The following is a 24767-nucleotide window of genomic DNA, read 5'->3' as shown; positions in this document are numbered from 1 at the left end:
TATATACAGAAAGGGACACATTCATTACAGTGCAGGATGGCTTTGTGTTGCATTCAATTTGTTCAGGAATAATCCGAAAAAGGAGTTCAAGACCGGTAAACGTCTCAGACACAATTAAAACACATATTTTTAGCGCATTTTATTTCTTCTGATTAACACACAGAAGTCGGAGAGACTGTACGCGTTTGTGAAGTGCACATGAACGCAGCATTGGTGAATGTTTTCCTGCATCAGGGCTATAAAAAGCTGGAAAATAACCACGTGGTATTCAGGAATAAAATCCTTAAAATCTTTCATTATTATTGTTTTTTGTAAACATTTTAAAGAGGGGAAATTGCTGCTCATCCCATTAGAGCTTCATGGAAACTGCAAGCAGATTTAGGAGGATCAGCCATTCATTCGGGGGTCCGTCTCCCGGGACAAATACCAGGCTTAGTAAAAAAAACATCTTTAATTTCACTTCTGACGTGACATCAACCGAGGCTTCATGTCGTGTAGAAAGACCAACATTTCATTGTATGTCTATAAAAAAAACAGCCGACTACTCATATGGTGAAACATTCATAAATACATTATATAAATGTGCATTTCAAAGATTAAGAATAAAACACTGCATTAAAAAAAATCCCTGGAGAACGGTGGATAACCCAAAGTCCCTGTGGTAATCTGAAAACCCCAAGAAGAGGCAGATTTATTCTTATAAAAATAAATTACATTTCGATGCATTGAACGAAGGTCTGTTGACCGGTGCGGTGTGACAATAACAGTAACAGTGGTGTACACATAAACACATCTGCAAAAGTAAAAAGCCGAAATTGTATCTCTGCCAAGTCAGCTGAAGGTCATGGTGGTTATCTTTGTCATCTTTTTGTGTGTCTTTGTGGGCGTTTCCTTTGTGTTGTCCTGTTGTCTCTCAGAGGTCATTTTGGATGTATGCATATATTATTATGTACACTTATTTGTATTTACTTGTGTTTGGCCTTAGGATGGCGATAATTGGATGACCATTTTAGTTTTCACTTCATACAGGGTAGTGGTGGTCTGATGGATGGTGAGGTGGGCTGAAGATCGGAAGGTTGTGAGTTCAAATCCCGCCAGGACCACTTGTGTGCCTTGTGTAAGGCACTTAGCCCTCAGTTACTCCGGGGAGAACGTCCCTGTAATCGGTCAACGTTAGTCGCTTTGGAATAACAGCGTCAGCTAAATGTAATGTAATGTATGTTTTGAGTGTGTGAGGACCCCAGGAAGAATAGCCAATGCTAGTGCTAATGGGGACCCTAATAAAGACATAAAGACATCATTTTGGATCTCTACTGTATGTAGTCTTTTTCTATGTCCCTGTGGTTATTTTGTGCGTCATAGTCTTTGTGGGTCTTTTGAAGTGTCTTTGTGCTATTATTGTATTTCATTGTGGTAATTTTGTGTGTCTTTTTGAAGTGTTTTTGTGAGTCTTGGAAGTCATTTTGTGTCTCTTTGTGCTATATATGTCATATAGGGTTTTTGTGAGTCCTTCAAGTCATTTTGTGTCTCTTCATGGTCCTTTTGTGTATCTTTGAGACGTTTTTGCGTTTCTTGCCATTTTCTGTTCTCTCGGATAATATAATCTCTCTTTATAGTCATTTCGTGTCTCGTTGTGGTCCTATTGTGTGTCATTGTGGTAATATTGCATTTCTTAGTTGTCAGTTCGCGACTTTGCGTGGCCTTTTTATATCTTACGTTTGTTGTTCACGTCTTTGTAATTATTTTGTGACTCCCTGCAGTCATTATAATAATAATAATAATAATAATAATAATACATGGGACTTTTATAGCGCTTTTCATGAAACTCAAAGACGCTTTGACAGAGAATTAAGAAGAGAAAAAAAGACGAGAAAAAAAAAAAAAATAGATGACAAAGAAATACAAAAAGAGATAAACAAAACAGAAAATAGGGGGGGAGGGGGTGGTCAGTGGTTGAATGCAGTGTTGAACAGGTGGGTTTTGAGTGATGTTTTGAATGCTGTATTATAAGTCTCTTCCTGATCGGTGCGTGTCTCTTTGAGTGACTTGTGCTGTTGAAGGCGCTGAGGCCTGTTCAGTAATACAAGCATGAATTAATTAAAATCCTGCAGAGTGTCTGTAAATCAAAACCTCTGGATCTTCTCTGCAAAAGCTGTTGTCTGTTTAGAATACCAATGCAATTATTTTCTTACAGTAAATCAGCAATAACATTAAATATTTTCCATATTAAGCCCGTCTCGTATTGTTGAGCGTTAATGCCGGGATGTCAAAAGATTGGGATGATCTGGGATTAAATCCAGGATCAACTTTTTTTCCCCCAGACACATATGTTTAATCTTTTTCAGACATCGCTTCATTAAATACCTTTTGGCTTTTCTTAACCCCACAGTAAAGCAGAGTTTAGTATTCGGCACTACATTGTCTTGTTGCGTCCGATAGAATCCAGATGTTTCTCCAGCACACAGGAGCAGTGTGTGTGTGTGCCGCTCCATCAGACGCCTGTATTTCCTCTCATTGTGAGTTCAACATCAGGATCCAGATGCAGAGGTGCCCCCCTCCCCCCCGCTGTGTTTCCCTGCCTCCCTCTCCAGTTTCTCCCTCAGTTTGTTGAAGGCCGGCCTCCTGCGGGGCTCCTGCTCCCAGCACAGCCTCATCAGGGAGTACAGGGCGGGGGGACAGTCCTCCGGAGACTCCATGCGATATCCTCCCTCCACCATCTCCTTCACCTCCTTCAGAGACTGCAGGGACAACCAGAGAGAGGGTATTAATAAAGGTCACATATTATGCAAAATCCACTTCTCCATGTCTCTTCTACATCAACATGTGTCGCCTCTTCTTCATGTCTCCTCTACATCAACATGTGTCCCCTCTTCTTCATGTCTCTTCTACATCAACATATGTCCCCTCTTCTCCATGTCTCTTCTACATCAACATGTGTCCCCTCTTCTTCACGTCTCTTCTACATCAACATGTGTCCCCTCTTCTTCATGTCTCTTCTACATCAACATGTGTCCCCTCTTCTTCATGTCTCTTCTACATCAACATGTGTCCCCTCTTCTTCATGTCTCCTCTACATCAACATGTGTCCCCTCTTCTCCATGTCTCTTCTACACCGACATGTGTCCCCTCTTCTTCATGTCTCTTCTACATCAACATGTGTCCCCTCTTCTTCATGTCTCTTCTACATCAACATGTATCCCCTCTGTGTAAAGAGATTTTGAAAGTTTCAGGAAAAAAGATTCTCTCTCTTTTTGTCCTGATCCATTTATATAAAAACCAGCTGATTAGATTTTGGCCACTTTATGATGTGGTAACAATTTTTTGGCTTGTGTAACCATTAGCCCCCCCCCCCCCCCCTATCACCTGAATCTCCTCTTAGGCCATGTTTACACGGAGACAAAAACGAACCGATGTCGAAAAAGTCTTCCGTCCACAAGGAATCGGCTCAAGAAACGTGTCCGTCCACACGAGACCGCTCAACCCGCTAGAGACGCTGTAGTACATATGCCGGGCCTGTAAGTGGCGCTGTACTTCCGCCACAAAATACACAGAAAGCAGCGAAGAAGACCCCCCGAGCATGGTTGCCATGGTTGCCCTTCTGTTTATTCTCCGCAGTGGATTTAGCAACATGTAGTTCATGTAGTTCTCCATGTCCACTTGTTGCTTGATGGTTGTGGTAGAGGAGCTGTAGATGTTGCACTAACATCTGTAGCATGGTCAGTAGCGTCTGGAGCACGAAAGCAACCCTGTGATCCACCATTGTTGTTGTTGTTGTTGTTGGCGAAACACATCAGCAATGGCGCGGGTGACGCGGGGGTGAGCAGCAGAGGTGGGGAGAGGCGGGGCCATAGATATATATAAACACTAGATGGCTCATGGGAGATTTTCCAGCGTAGCTGACCGGCCGCCATCTTGCTACAGTCAACAGTTACTCTGATTCGCGTTATGGTAGCTGTTGTAAGGTGAGTGATCTGCACACAAATACTCTTAACTCAAACGGTTTGGTTTATTATAAACATTATTAGCATGGCTATGATACAGGATGCTTGGACATGTTGAAATTGCAGCTTTTCTTTGTGTATGTGGTTGTATTTATTAGCTGGCTAATAACAAGAGGCTGTCAGTGAGACCTAGTATTACAAAGTTGACCCAGCAACTTTACAACAGTGGGAGAGGCAGAACTGCTCTTTCTTTCAACACAACTTAAGTTACACATGCTTTCTTCCAAGTGGTTTGGCTTGTTAAAAACATCTTGCATATATACAGGAATTTGCTGGCTTTGTGTTTACAGAAGTACCTGACTATGCCGGACTTTTGTGCAGACTTTTGCAGACCAATCGCCGCTGTCTCCAAACAAGAACCCGTGGGATCACCACATATGTTTATGTTTGCTCAGTCTAATAAACCCATAAAATGGTTGTGAAAGAATACCAAAGCTGAGGCTGGACAATGATTGATTGTTGGTGTGCCATGTGTCACCGTGTGTCGTATTGGTTTTGTGTTATACTGTATTTTATTATGTGCAGCTGGTCCTTATCTCCAAGACACATTTAAAACAAATAACCTTGAACCTTGAAGCCCCATCTCTCCCCACCTGCTCCTGCTTCCTACATCCCCTCCACACCACACCAAGTTATTCTTCTTAATAATAATAATACATTTATGTTGGGGGGCCGCCTTTCATAACACCCAAGGACACCTTACAGGGGCATAGGGGCAATATAGGGAACAATTTAAACAGTGGATTTTGTGATATATCAGCCGGGGTGAGACAAGACAAACCACAAATGGACTACAGAAGGACACAAAAGGACACATGGTACAGTTTATATTATTATTGGTCTCTTTTCAATAACATATTTCAAAGGTTCTGGATTTGTTTACAAATCTAGAAACTAAATACAAAACTAGGATGATATGAAGATCTCATGTCAAAAATAATTGTGATAAATTAGACAGAACTGGCCTGTCTGTGAGCACATGTTATGTTGGTTTGGTTCTTCTGATAAAGGTGTGAATATCTAAATAATATACCAACATATGCTATTGTCATTAGTTGTGTCCCTGTTCTTCAAGCTAAGGCATTGCTAAATTAACAACTCTTGGCTTACAGAGTGGTAACATGAAACCGATTTTTATATATAAAATATACATTTATTTTAATTTTATAATTTATTTATAATTTATTTTAAATATTAACAATATAATAAAATAAATGGAAATATATACACCGGCAAATATTTAATATAAATACCTTGTGTGTGTGTGTATAGCTATTGCTTTATCTGATTAATGTTATTTTCATATGAAAGTCCATGATTATAAGTATGCAGTATCATAACTACATCTTTGATGTTTATAAAAAACCAAACCGTTTGAAAATTGGTTGAAAATTGAGCAAGCTATGGTTATTTAAATAGTAAACCATAATGTTATGAATGAGAGCACTGCCTGTAGCAAGATGGCGGCCAAGTGGCAACGTCGGTCTCCATTGGCCAGCAGCGCGAGTGAGTCATCTAGTGTTTATATTAGTGCTGTCAAAATTATCGCGTTAACGGCGGTAATTAATTTTTTGAATTAATTGCGTTAAAATATTTAACGCATTTAACGCATGTGCAGAATGGCCCGCCCCATACGTGCCACCAGTGGCAGCGCCAGGGTATGGCTGGGGTAGGCTGCACCCATACCAAGAAATGGCTTAGCCCCACCATGAAAAATGATGTTAAAGTAAGCAAAATAAAGTCTGCGAACTCGCGCGGAGTAAATTGCACAGACAGCAGTTAGTAAGATTGATTTCAGTAGCCACGGTTTTGAAAACTTTTGTCACGTAGTGATCGTCTTCTCAATAGAACATCTTTGATAACGGCGTGGTGTTGTTGCAGGAAGTCCCGACGCAGAATACTTTTGCTGGAGTACAGGGCAGAGCCATATAATAGTAATAATATGGCTCTGGTACAGGGGTGCACATAACTGGTACGCAGGTTATGTGCGTAATCTGAAATGCGTACCGTCACTTGTGTCACAAAGCGCATTTGCGTACCGACGTACTTGTGAAGCTTTTCCAGAAGGCGGTTAGATCACCGGACGACAGAGTCGGTCTCCGTGTGCACAGACAGGGCTGCTGTTAACGTCGGTCTGGACAACGGAACTGTGCCAAAACTACGCCAACCGGCTGCGGAGGGAGACTCCCCCCTTCACTGGAGAACTGCGCTAAAACAGCTGATCACAACGTTCACACTCTGTGGTCACGAAGTACTCCACTAGCCCCCCCCCTCTGTCGACTTTCCTGAAGTACTCCCCCGTTGATAGAAATCAACACGTAATGAATTAAGACCCCACGGTTTGATGATTGATAGGTGTGTGGGTTGTCTTTCATTTTGACATGCAGAAAAACGTTATAATAAACATAGATACTGTATGTTAAATTGATATATCCGCCTTCTTTCATTTATCTTTCCATTCCCACAACAATATACATAAAGAAATGGCATATTTTGGACATAGTTCGAATGGTGATTAATCATGATTAATTAATTTTTAAGCTGTGATTAATCTGATTAAACATTTTAATCGTTTGACAGCCCTAGTTTATATATATCTATGGGCGGGGCTATGGCGTCATCGTTATCAGGAAATGGTCGTATAGGACGTACACACAGAGCTGTTTAGCCCCCAGAGCGTTCCGTCCACAGATCTACCCACCTTGGGAGCCGTTATCGTTTGAGGGCTCCGTTTCCGCGGTTCCGTTACGGCCTCGTGTGAACGAACGGGCAATACGATAGAGAACTGTAGCGGATACAACCCGTTTTGTCTCCGCGTAAACGTGGCCTTAGAGCACCATTGTGTTCTTTTTAACCAGATCTCTCTCAGAGGGGCGTGGGGAGGGGCTCCTTATTTTCATCTAAAGTAACAAACAGAGAATCAGCACTTTTGAAACAGGCCTGAAACAGAGGGGATTATGGGTAATGCTGCAATGATCTGTTTGGTGTTTGGAGCCAATCACTTCAGAGACATGTTCTGTATATATCTGAATCTATAATATATTAATGAAAAACAGTATAATAGGGGACCTTTAATGTAAGGACATTGTACTAAGGTCCTCAGCAGCAGGCTTTTTAAAGTGGCCCTATTCTGTTTTCTCTGGTGTTCCCTCTCCTTTAGTTTGTTCTATAGGTTTGTGTGCATGGAAATGGTCTGCAAAGGCTAAAATCTTATTGAAATGAACTTATTGCACATATTAAACCTGGGACTAACAAAGCTTAAATTATTGCCCATAAAAACAACTCTTCAGGCCAACAACAAAAAAACTATTTCCCTCAAAGAACAAACCAAACATGCCCTGTTGTCGTGAGAGAGAAAGTGCAGAAGGAAACATCCATTGAACTCAGTGTGCTGCTCTGAGATGCTAGTTCAGACACTTGGCATCTCATCTCGGGGGCAAGGTCATCAATGTTTGGGCTCCGGCTCTGAGCGGAGGAGACCCTCAGGATGGAGTGAAGGTGTGCGTGCAATATACCGGCGGGCCAGATCTAATAGAAATTAGAAATCATCCTGCGGGCCGAAATTAAATCCACCACGGGCCTGATTTGGCCCCCGGGCCTTGAGTTTGACACATGTACTCTCGAGGGAGTTTCTTAAACGTTGGTATTTTGTACTTATACTCAAAGTACAAGATCTGAGTAATTCTTCCACCTCTGACAATTGTTGACACACACACACACACACACACACACACACACACACACACACACACACACACACACACACACACACACACACACACACACACACACACACACACACACACACACACACACACACACACACACCCTCAAATGACCAGGCGTAGAGTTTAACGAATGAGATGCACTTGAATCAACCTGAATGTCTGCTAGCATTGGTCTGTAATTAGGAGCTAATCATGTGCATTTAAAAGCACACCGCCTGACGTAAAGAGGAGGAGAGACGCTAAGTCGCCCAGCCTGATCCGCTTACCTGAGGATTACCTGAGCAGCCAATGTGAGGAACTCGTCTCTGTTTAAGTAGTTCCATCTCTGATTTACTTTATGATGCACAGTTAGGAGGTTACAATTAGTTACCTGCACATGTGATCACTTTCCTAATCTGTGTGTCCCAATATTAAAGTAACCTGATTACTAACATCGTAATGCCCAAGTTTGCAATTGTGAGCAATTTGTCCTTTTTGAGGGAATACAGGTACTACTTTTTTCTCCATCCTGTTACATGTAATCTATTACTCCTCAAGCCTGGTTAAATGTGACGTCAACCTCTGCGCACATGTAGGGCACAGTTAAGAAGCTCTCTCGCCACAGTTTAAAGAGAAGATTAGGAAGAACAAAAAGATTATTTCTACACGTCGTCGCATTACAATGTGCATTAAAGCTGCGCTGACGTACTCTCCTGCTCAGACACAGTCAATCCAGGTGACCAAGGTCTGGACGCTTTCCACTGACACACAGATCATGAATCTCAACATGAATATGTGTGTGTCAGGGAACTCACCGAGTGTCAGAAAACACAACCCTCTCTCTTTTCCTCCGTACCCAAATCTCTAAAAACGGGGCTGCAACGGATCTGACACAGATTTGAAATTAGTCTGACGTCAGTGACGAGGAGCTCCGCCTATATGGCCAACTCTCCACCAATCAGGGGAATGAGAGGTTGCTGTGGTATGATAACAGTATGGTAACAGCATGGTAACAGCATGGTAACAGCATGGTAACATGACACTTGTAACTCAGCCCCCTCCTTTGCAGGGAGGCGAGGTCAGCTGCAGAGCATGCAAAGACAGGAGAGCAAATAGAGCGAAATGAGGCATGGCTAAAATGCATGATCTGTTTGGTATTTTGAAAAATAAAACGTATAAATATACCTTATATATATGGCCCTACAATATATTATTCAAATATAGCATGATAGGTCTCCTTTAAGTTTGGAAAGTCAGGGAAGATGTTTCGTCATAGATTCAAAGTGTTTCTTTTCATATGCACAGTCACTACGATGAGCAATGATACACATTGAAACTACTATAGAGAATCCACCAGGAGTAAGGGGAAAAAAATAAATAATTATAATGATAGTAAGAAAACAAAGGTATATTTTCAAGTAAACCATGTACTGTTGCAAGACCATGTACGACCGGGAGGCGTGTTGTGCAGTGGGTTGTGCGTTGGTGTTCGATCAGGGGAGCACAGGTTCAAACCCCACTGCAGTCAGCATGTCGTTGTGTCCCTGAGACACTTCACCCCAAATTGCTCCCGTGGGGATTGCCCACAGTACTGAGTATGTAAGTCGCTTTGGATAAAAGTGTCTAACAAGTGACATGTGGTTAAACTACTTTTTAAATATGTGAATTCATTAAATCAACACTGTACACAACACACACACACACACACACACACACACACACACACACACACACACACACACACACACACACACACACACACACACACACACACACACACACACACACACACACACACACACACACACACACACACACACACACACACATACCATCTTAGGATAAGGTTGCCGACCGTAGGAGAAGATCTCCCACAGGAGAACGCCGTAGCTCCATACATCGGACTTTGTTGAGAATTTCTGCAGGATGGGAGAAAAAATGTTAACATATAAAAACATCTGCTGTTCCCTTTAGTGTTTACTTCCTGTCTGTCTTCTGCTGCTGTTCCCTTTAGTGTTTACTTCCTGCCTGTCTTCTTCTGCTGTTCTCTTTAGTGTTTACTTCCTGTCTGTCTTCTGCTGCTGTTCCCTTTAGTGTTTACTTCCTGCCTGTCTTCTGCTGCTGTTCCCTTTAGTGTTTACTTCCTGTCTGCCTTCTTCTGCTGTTCTCTTTAGTGTTTACTTCCTGTCTGTCTTCTGCTGCTGTTCCCTTCTTTTCTGTTTTTTTTTACGTGGCGTTGCTTCACACCAACCTCTTTCTTCAGAGCCTCGGGCGCCGTCCATTTGACGGGCAGTTTGGCGTTATCGGACTTGGCCTTGGAGACCACCTTCGTCAGCCCGAAGTCGCTGACTTTAGCCACGCTCTCGTCAGAAACCAGGACGTTACGAGCCGCCAGATCTCTGTGGATCAACTTCTTGGACTCCAGGTACTCCATCCCCTCACACACATCCCTGTACACACACACACACACACACACACACACACACACACACACACACACACACACACACACACACACACACACACACACACACACACACACACACACACACACACACACACACACACACACACACACACACACACACAGATTCATAAAGGATTTGAGATTCAGATACAAGGAATTTGCTAAGGTGTGTAATAGTACATCAAAAATATAAACACAGTATTTTTCACACAGACATACATATAGATGTTTTCAATATGTAAAAAAAAAAATCTGCTGGTCCTATCCTGTGTTTCTCCTATCTAATTTTTTATCTTTTTTTAGTGTATTTCATGTTATTTTAGCATATCTTATCGAATGCTATATTACTTTATGTTATCTTATTTAATGTTATCTTTTATTATCTTATGCTATCTTATCTCTCCTATCCTGTGTTATACTATTATTTCATTTTATTTCATTTCATTTTATCTTAGGTAAAGACTTTCAAGGTCAGGTAAAACAATTAAAGTTTGTTTTTTTAAATCATATTTAATTTAATTTAAATTGTTTGTAATGTATTTGTATTTCCTACTTTCTATTTTTTGTTTACCATGTTATTATTAATATTAAAGTGTTCTGTTTTGACAGGAAAGCACGAAAAGTTCATTATTGTTATTTTATTTATTTAGGTCTGAACTCACAGAGCGAAGTGCAGCAGCTGAGCTGAGTTCACCACCGATCGTCCTCGAGTCCTCAGGAAGTTCACAAGGTTCCCCTGCAACACAAACACAGAGTATATTACTTTCATAAGACTCCATAAAATACATTCTCAGTTCGTGTTTTCATAAATATTCTTGCATTTATTCCGGTAAACTGGGAGTAATAGAGAGGCGAAGCCCCTCCCTTTCCGGTGACCACCATGGGACCTTATTTCAGAAAAAGTATGTATTGAAGTCAATGGAGAGAGAAAGATTATCTTTCGATCCCGTTTGAATTGTGCCACGAATTACACATACAGTATGATGTTTGTCAATTTAAAAGATAATTTTGCGAGTCAAAAAAATTAAAATGTGTCGTAAAACTGTGAAGTAACACTTTTTTTTGTGTGAAACCGCTCAATGAACTACATCTCCCGTCTCGCACCACACACCAAGACGGCCGTCACGTTGGAACATTTCACTTCTTTCTTTCAGAACGAGGCGGAAAGTATTAAAAGAGGTGAAATCACTCCAAGTCTGGGCATGTTGAGAGCTGTACAGTCAACTTTGGTCAACTTGAACATTCCCGAGGTCTGTTATTTTTGGCCGAGGCTATATACAGGACGGTCCTGTACACAGCTCTCTGAAATGGCTATATACAGGACGGTCCTGTATATAAGGTCTCTGAAATGGCTATATACAGGACGGTCCTGTATTATATAAGGTCTCTGAAATGGCTATATACAGGACGGTCCTGTGGATAAGATATCTGAAATGGCTATATACAGGACGGTCCTGTGGATAAGATATCTGAAATGGCTATATACAGGACGGTCCTGTGGATAAGATATCTGAAATGGCTATATACAGGACGGTCCTGTGGATAAGATATCTGAAATGGCTATATACAGGACCGTCCTGCAGCTAACGTCAAATGACTATATAGGCTACAGACCGGGCTATTATAGCATGCTTAAGCAAGTTTCGCGGGTGGTAATGTAGGGATAGGATTCACAGATAAATATTCTCACGACAACATTATTTTCAATGAATTTCCCCTCAATATAAAATGGTGGCAATTAAATCTCTTTCCATGCCAATGGCTTAGCTTTTTATGCTGATTTCAGTCTTTTTATTGGCTTGTCTTTTTATGTTGTTTCAATCATTTTCTACTTTATATTTTCCAATGCACAATGTTTTACTTGTAAAGGATATCACTGCATACTTTAAAGACTACTCGGTTTTATTAAAACTGAAGGTTTTTTTTAAAGAATCCGCCGACATTTCGTTGACGTGTAGTGATTTTGCATTGAAAGCAACACAAATCATTTATCGGCTACGCCGGCATTTTTATTTTAGAAATCGGAGAAACCGTCTTTTGAATTGTATGTAGTATGCTGTACATTTTTGTAATTTATCCTGCTGTAAACGTTAATTGTACACCAATTATATCCATATTTCTGTAGACTACATAAAAAGCCATTTCAGAGCTTCTGTGCAGGACCGTCCTGTATATAGCCATTTCAGAGAGCTGTGTACAGGACGGTCCTGTATATAGCCATTTGGAGTTGTGTACAGGACCGTCCTGTATATAGCCACTCCCGTTATTTTTTGCTAACTGACACACTCAACAATAAAGCCTTGAATCTTTTAAATAGTACAAATGGGATATCTTATGGTTTGCAAACATCTTAAGCCGGGCTAAACAAGTTATTCAGTGCTGTAAAATGCCACTTAATGTCGGATGTGACCTTATGTGAATCCTACAGCTACAACGAGCTCCTGGATTTGGTTCTAATACCATTAAGAGGAGAGGAAGACCAATTCTGACTCGTTAAAGCTGCGAGTCAGCGGCGGGTCACAGCGGCTGTCAGGGGTTAGAGGTTAGGGTTAATTTCATTGTGTCCCATTGGAGAAAACTGACTTAACCTAATCTTTGGATTGTCATCACCCAAATCTGTGTTACACCTTTCAAGGCAACTCCGTCCCAACTCAATAAGACCATTTTAAGACCTTGTTTGGGTTCCATCATTTATTGTCTATCATTCATGTTTACTCTAAAATTCAGAAAGAAAAACAACGTTTGTTAATTAATAAACCACCAATCTCTTTTTTTATCTGACTGGTTGTACATTTGTAGTAAAAAGAAAGATGTGTTCATGGTGAGTCAGGTTTTGTTCAACATATAGATTTAGTTTTTTATTAAATGATTCTGAAATTATCCTCAATTGTCTCACTTCCTGCTAGATCCATTTAACACTAATATATGAATTTATGATAGTCGTTAAAACATAGCTAGCTTATACTTTAGCTTATGCTAGTTGAATTGAGCTAACGTTAACTGCATTTGCAGTGGAAAGCTAGCAACAAACAAAACTTAGTGTGATTGTGAGCATTATGACCGACAGGCATATTCTCCCTGCTGGTGCTCATGGGAAATGCAGTTTTCTTCCAGTAGGCCTTCAGCCTTTTAACGGATATTGTATTTCCTGCTTCATTGTGGGTTGTATGAAGGTTTCAACACTCATTCACTTTTTACCTGTTTTTTGTTACTTGTAGGTATTATAATCTGTTTTTATTTTAAGTACCGCTGATAAATGATGCATTCACTGACCTTAGTCATGAGCTCTGTGACGATGTGAAGCCCTTTGTGGAGCATCACCCCCAACAGGCGCACCAGGTTCTTATGCTGCAGCTTCCTGGAGGAGTGAATCAATATTTACAATAAAAACACAGTTTAAATGTCACTTAATTTCAACACATATAACACTTTTTTCTTCTATATCAAGCAAACTCAGTGAAATCTGGTTTAAGTGTATTCACAATATGCAGTGGAGGGAATTGCATTTCCTTAAAGGGGACCTATCATGCAAAATGCACTTTTGTATGTCTTTTATACATGAATATGTGTCCCCGGTGTGTCAGGGAACTCACCAAGTGTCTGAAAACACAACCCTCTCTCTTTTCCTCCATACCTAAATCTCTATAAACGGGGCTACAAGAGAGGTGATCATTATTTGAATTTTTCTGACGTGAGAAAAGGGGTGCTCCGCCTATATGGGCAACTCTCCACCTATCAGGGAAATGGGGGGTTGGGCCACGGCTGCTCGAAAGCACTGGAGACGCTGTAGTACATATGCCAGGCCTGTAAGTGGCGCTGTAGTCTGCCACAAAAGCAGCGAAGAAGACTTCCCGCACATGGTTGCCATGGTTGCCCTTCTGTTTATTCTCCGCTGTGGCTCTTTTTCTCCCTCCCCGAGGCAAGCGCTGTAATTCTCTCCTGTAGTCCACCAGCTGATGACAAACACCCACCTCTCTGCCTCTTCCAAGGAACGAGGGGACCGTACGGCAGAGTTTCAGTTAGAATTTTTTCCGCCGGTCAACATGTCCGTTAAAGTTTAAATCTTCCGGACAAAATTAGAAAAGTGCCGGTCAAAGGTCTTCTTTGTTATTTATTGAGCTTTAAAACAAATGAATAACGACTCTATATAATCATATAAGAATAAAACACGGAGGACGGAGATCTCTTTTTCTCCCCCTCTTCTGAGAGCCCAGCAGCTGATCTACGCCCCCCTCTCCTACAGGGGGGCGTGGTCAGCTACAGCTCATTTGCATTAAAGTTACGTCACAGAATAGCCCTTGCAAAAACAGGGCTGGAAAAGAGCAAATAGAGCGAAATGAGGCATGGCTAAAATGCATGATCTGTTTGGTATTTTGAAAAGAAAACTTCACAGACATGTTTTATATAGGTATGGCCCTACAATATATTTTTCAAATATAGCATGATAGGTCCACTTTAAGTATTGTACTTGTAAAATAAAAAATGTAAGTCATAGTGTTATAAAAACGTTTTAATAAGTTTACTTGAGTATTTCCATGTTATACTCCGCTACAATTCAGAGGTAAATGGTGTGTTTTTACTCCACTACATGTATTTACAGTAATACCTCGAGTTACTTTGCAGATTTTGATTAATTATGTGAAATGTAATCAACTCTTAAATCAGACTTTTACTTTTAAAAGAGTATTCTTACACTATGGTAATTCTACTTTTACTCAAGTACAAGATCTGAGTTCTACTTTTACTCAAGTACAATATCTGGGTACTTCTACTTTTACTCAAGTACAATATCTGGGTACTTCTACTTTTACTCAAGTACAATATCTGGGTACTTCTACTTTTACTCAAGTACAAGATCTGAGTACTTCTACTTTTACTCCAGTACAAGATCTGAGTACTTTTACTTTTACTCAAGTACCAGATCTGAGTAGGCCTACTTCTACTTTTAATCAAGTACAAGATCTGAGTACTTCTACTTTTACTCAAGTACAAGATCTGAGTAGGCCTACTTCTACTTTTAATCAAGTACAAGATCTGAGTACTTTTACTTTTACTCAAGTACCAGATCTGAGTACTTCTACCTTTACTCAAGTACAAGATCTGAGTACTTCTACTTTTACTCAAGTACCAGATCTGAGTACCTCTTCCATCGCTGATTAAAACCTCTCCAGACTCACGTCATGACGGTGGTTTCCTGCAGGAAGGCCTGGGCCGTCACGTCACATTTGATGGTCTTCACCGCCACCTGCTGGCCCAAATACTCTCCTTCATACACAGCTGCAGGGAAAACACACAGCATCAACATCTGCACTGACACTGACACACAAGGATGGGCTTTAATGTCTCTAAATGGGGAATATACTTACAGATAATACAAATTATATTGATTAAAAATAGACGCAAAATTACAAAACATGACTATTCGAGGTCATATTCCGCTCATGTTCAGGTTCATATAAGTATTTAGAGGCTCTAGTGACACATGTTTCCATGCTTCAATGTTCAAAATGCTTTTTAAAATTCAAATTGAATGCTCACCTCCAAACTCCCCTTCTCCAATATTTTCTCCCAGTTTGAGCTTCGTAATGTCCAGCAGCCATCCGCCTGCAGAGAGACACATGTATACACTTTCACATGCGTTTAAAAATAATAATAATTATATTTTATCTGAATAAATAAACACCAAACGTACTTTTGGACAGCTCCAGTTCAGCGGACTTGGTTCCGTGTTTTTGTTTTGGCTTCAGGAGAGTCGTGGCGATCGAGCCTTTGTTCCTCGAATAAAACTGAACACATGGAAACCGTATTATAGCAGAGAGTTTTTAAATATAAATGTACAATATCTGTAATTTGTAATTGTAATTTTTACTGTACAGAGGTGGGACAAGTACTGTGATCCTAGAGTGTAGGAATACTCTGTTACAAGTAAAACTCCTGCATTCAAAATGTTACTCAAGTAAAAGTACAAAAGTCGTAGCATCAAAATCTAGTGAAAGTCGCGACAGTAAAAGTAGTCGTTGTGCAGATTGGTCCATTTCAGAATAATATATATGATATGTTTTATAATGATTGATCATGAAAGTGTTCTCAAAGCTGGTAAAGGTGCAGCTAGTTTGAATGACTTTGTATTCTGCAGGGTAGCTGGTGGATTTACTCCAGGTGGAACTAAAGTCTGATTTAACACTTGATTATATTTCACATCATTCATCCACATCTGTAAAGTAACTAAAGGTATTCAATACATGGAGTGAAAAGTAGCAGAAAATAGAAATACTCAAGTGAAGTACAAGTACCTCAATATTACTGTATTAATTACAGTAATTTAGTAAATGTACTTAGTTACTTCCCACTTCTGGTACTGTACTTATGTACAATTTAAGGTACTTTATTTGAGTATTTCTTTGTTATGTTTTTTACTACTTCTACTCCAGTACGTCTCAGAGTCAAGTCTTTTTTTCAACTTTTTGCAGACTAGTATACATTATACAGAATTCAATTAATGGTTATTCAATATAATAAGATATCAGCATATTAAGCCCTTAAAATTACAACCTTAAAGAGATGCATACAAGAATGCATGGATGTATAATCCAACTATAACATGTATATAAAAACATACATCATATTATTCTGACACACCGAGTACTTTTAGTTTTGATGCTCCAGTGATATAATATGTACTATTATTGATTTTTAAGAACATAAAACTGCATAAAGTGTTGGTACTTTAAGTGTAATTTGACGGCCACTTTACCATCGTCTGACGGCAGTGGTAAAAATAAGCCTTTGTGTGTCACACTGAAACAAGGACAGGAAAACACACAAAGCCCTTTTATGGTTCCTCTGTTTCTGTGTCAGGGGTCAGTCAATGTGCTTCAGACTTATCAGTGAGCTGCAGGAAACAGAGGAGGAATATTTGGGCTGAATCATGCCGACAGCTGAAGATAAAAAGCCAGGCTCTGATGCGTCATTCTGTTTATTAGTCATTTACAGGCTACCTCAATATCAAAATGATTTCCTTTAGACCCATGGAAAATAACAATAATTTACCATACATTATAAACCTTATGCAGTATCAGAATCATATCTTTTAGTCTTAGTTTACTCAGTGTAGAAATACAAAAGTACTTTCATCAAAATCTAAGTTAAAGTGTCCTCTCTGTTACGACCCTGGGTCGTTATGTTGTGTGCAGGTATTTTCTTCCTCCTCCCGTGTCTGTGGCTGCGTATGAGTGAACAGGTGGTGCCCGCAGTGGCGGTTCTAGACCAATTTGACTGGGGGGGCCACTGGGGGGCTAGTTATTTTCTGAGGGGGGCACATTAAATGCAGGACGAAAAAGAGAACTAGACAGTATGAAGTAATTGCGCATAAGAAAACAATGCAATACAGTTATTGGTATTTGTTTCAGTACACTTATTTATTTCAGATTGATCTTATAGTTATTACTGTTAGCTTCAGCTTAAGTTATAATACAATGTTTGCACTAACACCATATTTATATAAAAATAAAGGCAATGAACAGTTACATCTCTACTTTACATAAGGGTGTCTGCACAATCTCACATTACAGCAACAAAATCCTGCGGTTTTTGGCAAACCGAGTACCAGAAAATATACATTAAAAAAAACAAAAAATTAACTAACTCATTGTTAGGGGTGCCATAGGGGGGTCAGAGGTCAGTGTTAGGGGGGCACTGCCCGCCCCCCCCTGCCCCCCCCTAGAACCGACCCTGGGTGCCTGGTAGCTGATTGGAGGCCCTCGACAGGCTGATTCCTCGGCGGCTCTCACTGACTCCACTTCTCCTACTCCCAACGCGGCCCTTTTTTGATATTTTATTCTATGGTGCTGTGAGCGCACCTTGGTATCGTTTTGTCCGTCTCCTCTGGCTGCGGGCCAGTGTCACTTTACCTCTCTTTGCAAGACAGATGTATGTTCTCAGGAGTGCAAACCCTTTTGTTTTCTTTTCCCTTTTGGATTGATCGTTTTCTCCTGTTTAAGTTAGTGTAGGTAAGAAGCCTGTATATTTATTTTCTCGGTTAGGTAAGATTTTGAGTTGTGTAAATTAGTCGTGGCTGGCGCGCTTGGGGTAGGGGGAGAGTAAGGGGGAGGTTGTTTAAAGGAATGGTATGCTCATGACACTCATTTTTTAAAAATTATCATCCGATAAAACAGACCAGTCTCTGCCAGTCTCTCTCTTTTTTTTTTTTAATCCGATGACATTATCAGTGATTTTAAACTGATTATATACCGAAATAACATCAACACTGTGGGCGCCGCCATTTCCCGGACGTGACGTAATCCATGCGTTTGGTTTTCGAAGACACGTTGATCTCCATGTTATTTACTGTAGTTTCTCTATTCAAATATGCCTCACTGTATCGCGAAATATTGCCATAATTCGGATAGGAACAATCCACGGAATGCTCGGTTCCATCTGTTGCCAAAAGGTAAGCATAAGAAGTACATTCGGAGGCAGTGGCTAGCGAAATGTGGCCGGCCCGAACCGAGAGATTTACAGGCTCATGTATGCAGCGAACATTTCACATTTCCGGACGACTACTCTGAGAGTATGATAAAACATAACATGGGATTTAAAGAACAACCATTACTCAATGGAGATGCAGTACCATCGGTCTTTCTGGTGTCATCACCGACCAGGACACCAGTTCGGCCAGTTGAGAAATCGCCCTCTGCAAGTGTGAAGCGACGGAGGAGCAGAAGTAGTGCTCGGAGTAAGAATAAGGTATGTTATAGCGCATTTCCATTGCAGCGGCTAGCCCCGTTTTAACGTCCAGGCCAGGACAGTTTTTGGTGGCCTTTCCATATAGCGTAGTACCGGCTAGTGTGTATTTCCCCCCAGTTTTTCCGGCCCCATAAAATCGTGATTCTATGGCCAGGGACAACGAAGCTGAGTATGCTAAACTAGAGAGGGAATCGCTAGCAAGGGTGGTACTACATGCATACATATAGTATCTTATATCATCTTCCTGTTATACACACATGCATTTCCAAACATCTGGACTACCTATGTTGCAAATGTATTATCTTTTCAATTTACACACGGCATCTATTGCACGTCTGTCCGTCCTGGGAGAGGGATCCCTCCTCTGTTGCTCTCCCTGAGGTTTCTCCATGTTCCCTTTAAACTGTGGGTTTTCTTCGGAAGTTTTTCCTTGTACGATGTGAGGGTCTTAGGACAGAGGGTGTCGTATTGTCATACTGATATGTATGGCTGAATTCCCCCATCCAATCTCTTCACATTGGTCAAAACTTGTTCCTCTGCTGACGAGTCCGAACTGAAATACTCCGCCATGTTTCCGTGTGTTGACAAAGTGAACGCATGGATGACGTCACGACCATCACGTGACTACTGAAAATGGCAAACATGGCGGCGGCCAGACGGAATATACAGGTCTTGATAAAAAAGAGCTATAAAATCATTATTTACCGGGGAATATCGCTGATTTCTTCAGGGTATGGTTTAAACATAACGTTTCACTAAATACTGAAGTTTTGATTAATTATCTAATGAGTGGACCATTCCTTTAAATAGATTGGATAGGCCTGGGTAAATGAGGGGGGAAAGGATGGGGACATACTGATCCTCTATAGGTCCTGTCTGAGACCTCTCTTCTGAGCTAGCCTTTTGTGCAGTGCACTCGTCATTTACAGCACTGCTGAGAGTTTGCCTCCCCATGTCTTCTCTGTCAGAGGCAGAGGTTTCATCTTTATTTATATTCCCATAAAATCCGACGCGTTTTGCAATATAGTGACGTATTTCTTCATCTGTAGGTGCTTGTGTTGGCACGTGCGTCACTATACTGTCATGAGGGAACAGGAGAGTGCTAAGGTAACTAGAGTGTTGAAACTCCCCTCCCTGGGTCGGGGTTTGGACCGCGACCAGGACTGGGGGAGTCTTGGCTGTGAAGGGAGCAACAGCTACCCCGTTCACGGCGAGTGCTGCATGATGACAAAGCCTCCGTATTTTATCTACCGCCTCTTTCTCTTTGTTTAGTTTCTTCTGGCCTAATAATCCGTGCTTTTGTTTGTTTAGGTCGCCAAGTTTTTTTACAAGCTGTCGTTCATAAACATTTAGAGCTGAGCCTAACTTTCCTAGAGTCTCATCTTCACATCCTGGATGATTCTTTCCTCACACCTATGGGGTTCTCCACTGCCAATGGGCATGACACCGAAGCTTTCTCAGGGTGGCCCTATGGTGGCTACGCCGCTGCTCCTGCTGATGATCAGGTGTATATCAGTATACTTGTCTGGGGTAGGGTTAGGGTTAGGGTAATGTTGTGAATCGAGTGGCCCATGGTGGTAGTGGGGTTATGGTATGGGCAGGCGTATGTTATGGACGACGAACACAGGCCACTCGATTCACAACATACCCTAACCCTACCCCTACCCCTACCCGTACCCCTCACACCAGATACTGACTGGTTTTCGGACCCCTCCAGACCCCCCCAATAAAGCAAAAACCACCCGTGAGGTGGGATGGATTATCTCGGCAAAGGAGAAGTGCTCACTATCACAGATTTTTTCAGATTTGTGAACAATATTTGAGAGAAATGGTTATTTTGTGTGAATAGAAAATGTTTTAGATCTTTGAGTTCATCTCATGAAAAATGGGAGCAAAAACAAAAGTGTTGCGTTTATATTTTTGTTCAGTGTATTTGCCTTCAAAATATACAAAGCATCGTAGAAGTGAGTATAAAAGTGAAAGACTATAATAAATGTACCTAAAAACTGTCCACCTCTCACGTCAGTACGCTGACAAATACTTATTAAACAGAGCATCAAGAAGAAACGTCTATTTCTGTCTTTTCTTCACCAGTTGTGGTAGAAGTGTGAATTGTAGAGTGAATTTCAGCGGTGCTTGGGGATTTCCTGTGGTGTCTGAACAATTACAAATATAGAGAAAGTGTGAAAGGAAACGCAACACACGACAGGTTTCAATTAAAAAAACAACTCTCAGACACTATTTGCTGTGAATTTTGTATATTTTACAACCTTTTCTCATTATTTGGTATATTTAGCTAATTCCAATTAACCCTTTTTATTGTTTTATTGAGCTTCTAAATGATATCCAGTTTTCGTGTTGTATAGTTTTAGCATGATATCTTTAAGGATTGTGTGCTTGCTGCAGCTTTATTTACTTTTCCCTATATAGAATTACCTCGATCATGTCGATGAGGTTGTAGAAGAACTGTGTGTTGTCAATGGTCAGCTTGTTGTCCTGGTATATGACGCGGTAGTGGACAACGTCTCTGGAGACACTCACACACAGGACGTAGTCTCCTGGGTGGCGGATGGACTCTCGGACCAGAAACAGCCCGTCCTCTGCCGGCTGCAGCTTACAAACCGCCTCTGGACCCGAAATCTTCCCGTGGAACCAACTAGAGACAGAAAAACACCAAATGCATGAAGTGTGGACGAGAAAAATACCATAATAGGATGACAGAGTGGCTCAATGATAACGTATTTCTATAGTGGACCCTGAAGGCAGCATCTCCCTGGTTCAATGGGATTTCTCCATTTGATTTTTGATTATTGCAGAAAATAATCAATCAAATGTTTATGATTATTACACGTTTTGATTAGCAGGATAATCTCCACATCACCACTTTATCATTTTTTAAGTAAGAAGCTAACTTTAGACTATAAAGGAACTACAGCACGGTCACATGACTTCACGTCACCACCGCTAAGCTAAAGGTGGCTAATGTTGAGCTATAAAGGAACTACAGCACGGTCACATGACTTCACGTCACCACCGCTAAGCTAAAGGTGGCTAATGTTGAGCTATAAAGGAACTACAGCACGGCCACATAACTCCACATCACCACCGCTAAGCTAAAGGCGGCTAATGTTGAGCTATAAAGGAACTACAGCACGGTCGCATGACTTCACGTCACCACCGCTAAGCTAAAGGCGGCTAATGTTGAGCTATAAAGGAACTACAGCACGGTCGCATGACTTCACGTCACCACCGCTAAGCTAAAGGCGGCTAATGTTGAGCTATAAAGGAACTACAGCACGGTCGCATGACTTCACGTCACCACCGCTAAGCTAAAGGCGGCTAATGTTGGGCTATAAAGGAACTACAGCACGGTCGCATGACTTCACGTCACCACCGCTAAGCTAAAGGTGGCTAATGTTGAGCTATAAAGGAACTACAGCACGGTCGCATGACTTCACGTCACCACCGCTAAGCTAAAGGTGGCTAATGTTGAGCTATAAAGGAACTACAGCACGGTCGCATGACTTCACGTCACCACCGCTAAGCTAAAGGTGGCTAATGTTGAGCTATAAAGGAACTACAGCACGGTCGCATGACTTCACGTCACCACCGCTAAGCTAAAGGCGGCTAATGTTGAGCTATAAAGGATCTACAGCACGGTCGCATGACTTCACGTCACCACCGCTAAGCTAAAGGTGGCTAATGTTGAGCTATAAAGGAACTACAGCACGGTCACATGACTTTACGTCACCACCGCTAAGCTAAAGGTGGCTAATGTTGAGCTATAAAGGAACTACAGCACGGTCACATGACTTCACGTCACCACCGCTACGCTAAAGGTGGCTAATGTTGAGCTATAAAGGAACTACAGCACGGCCACATAACTTCACATCACCACCGCTAAGCTAAAGGCGGCTAATGTTGAGCTATAAAGGAACTACAGCACGGTCGCATGACTTCACGTCACCACCGCTAAGCTAAAGGCGGCTAATGTTGAGCTATAAAGGAACTACAGCACGGTCGCATGACTTCACGTCACCACCGCTAAGCTAAAGGTGGCTAATGTTGAGCTATAAAGGAACTACAGCACGGTCTCATGACTTCACGTCACCACCGCTAAGCTAAAGGCGGCTAATGTTGGGCTATAAAGGAACTACAGCACGGTCGCATGACTTCACGTCACCACCGCTAAGCTAAAGGTGGCTAATGTTGAGCTATAAAGGAACTACAGCACGGTCGCATGACTTCACGTCACCACCGCTAAGCTAAAGGCGGCTAATGTTGAGCTATAAAGGAACTACAGCACGGTCGCATGACTTCACGTCACCACCGCTAAGCTAAAGGTGGCTAATGTTGAGCTATAAAGGAACTACAGCACGGTCGCATGACTTCATGTCACCACCGCTAAGCTAAAGGTGGCTAATGTTGAGCTATATAGGATCTACAGCACGGTCGCATGACTTCACGTCACCACCGCTAAGCTAAAGGTGGCTAATGTTGAGCTATAAAGGAACTACAGCACGGTCGCATGCCTTCATGTCACCACCGCTACTAAGCTAAAGGCATCTAATGTTGCACTATAAAGGAACTACAGCACGGTCACATGACTTCACGTCACCACCGCTAAGCTAAAGGTGGCTAATGTTGAGCTATAAAGGAACTACAGCACGGTCGCATGACTTCACGTCACCACCGCTAAGCTAAAGGTGGCTAATGTTGAGCTATAAAGGATCTACAGCACGGTCGCATTACTTCACGTCACCACCGCTAAGCTAAAGGTGGCTAATGTTGAGCTATAAAGGAACTACAGCACGGTCACATGACTTTACGTCACCACCGCTAAGCTAAAGGTGGCTAATGTTGAGCTATAAAGGAACTACAGCACGGTCACATGACTTCACGTCACCACCGCTAAGCTAAAGGTGGCTAATGTTGAGCTATAAAGGAACTACAGCACGGCCACATAACTTCACATCACCACCGCTAAGCTAAAGGCGGCTAATGTTGAGCTATAAAGGAACTACAGCACGGTCGCATGACTTCACGTCACCACCGCTAAGCTAAAGGCGGCTAATGTTGAGCTATAAAGGAACTACAGCACGGTCTCATGACTTCACGTCACCACCGCTAAGCTAAAGGCGGCTAATGTTGGGCTATAAAGGAACTACAGCACGGTCGCATGACTTCACGTCACCACCGCTAAGCTAAAGGTGGCTAATGTTGAGCTATAAAGGAACTACAGCACGGTCGCATGACTTCACGTCACCACCGCTAAGCTAAAGGTGGCTAATGTTGAGCTATAAAGGATCTACAGCACGGTCGCATTACTTCACGTCACCACCGCTAAGCTAAAGGTGGCTAATGTTGAGCTATAAAGGAACTACAGCACGGTCACATGACTTTACGTCACCACCGCTAAGCTAAAGGTGGCTAATGTTGAGCTATAAAGGAACTACAGCACGGTCACATGACTTCACGTCACCACCGCTAAGCTAAAGGTGGCTAATGTTGAGCTATAAAGGAACTACAGCACGGCCACATAACTTCACATCACCACCGCTAAGCTAAAGGCGGCTAATGTTGAGCTATAAAGGAACTACAGCACGGTCGCATGACTTCACGTCACCACCGCTAAGCTAAAGGTGGCTAATGTTGAGCTATAAAGGAACTACAGCACGGTCTCATGACTTCACGTCACCACCGCTAAGCTAAAGGCGGCTAATGTTGGGCTATAAAGGAACTACAGCACGGTCGCATGACTTCACGTCACCACCGCTAAGCTAAAGGTGGCTAATGTTGAGCTATAAAGGAACTACAGCACGGTCGCATGACTTCACGTCACCACCG

General features: G+C 41.8%; 1 protein-coding gene across 3 annotated transcripts in view; it reads right to left on the bottom strand.

The window, feature by feature from the left end:
- Positions 1 to 436: 436 nt before the first annotated feature.
- matk (megakaryocyte-associated tyrosine kinase) overlaps positions 437 to 24767 on the bottom strand; it is a 31623-nt gene continuing 7292 nt past the window's right edge. For 2 of the 3 annotated variants that reach the window (XM_034082021.2, XM_034082022.2), the window contains exons 5-13: positions 21357 to 21576; positions 15868 to 15961; positions 15714 to 15779; positions 15353 to 15452; positions 13449 to 13533; positions 10838 to 10911; positions 9960 to 10158; positions 9541 to 9627; positions 437 to 2738 (exon numbers count right to left, since the gene is read on the bottom strand). In XM_034082021.2, coding sequence (XP_033937912.1) covers positions 2529 to 2738; positions 9541 to 9627; positions 9960 to 10158; positions 10838 to 10911; positions 13449 to 13533; positions 15353 to 15452; positions 15714 to 15779; positions 15868 to 15961; positions 21357 to 21576 — 1135 coding nt within the window. In that variant the 3' untranslated portion in view covers positions 437 to 2528. The remainder of the gene's footprint in view (positions 2739 to 9540; positions 9628 to 9959; positions 10159 to 10837; positions 10912 to 13448; positions 13534 to 15352; positions 15453 to 15713; positions 15780 to 15867; positions 15962 to 21356; positions 21577 to 24767) is intronic. The other variant, XM_034082023.2, reaches the window with a different exon arrangement.

This window comes from Pseudochaenichthys georgianus, chromosome 4 (genome assembly GCF_902827115.2).
Source record: "Pseudochaenichthys georgianus chromosome 4, fPseGeo1.2, whole genome shotgun sequence".
Classification (NCBI taxonomy): domain Eukaryota; kingdom Metazoa; phylum Chordata; class Actinopteri; order Perciformes; family Channichthyidae; genus Pseudochaenichthys; species Pseudochaenichthys georgianus.
This window is presented reverse-complemented; position numbering and strand designations above follow the sequence as displayed.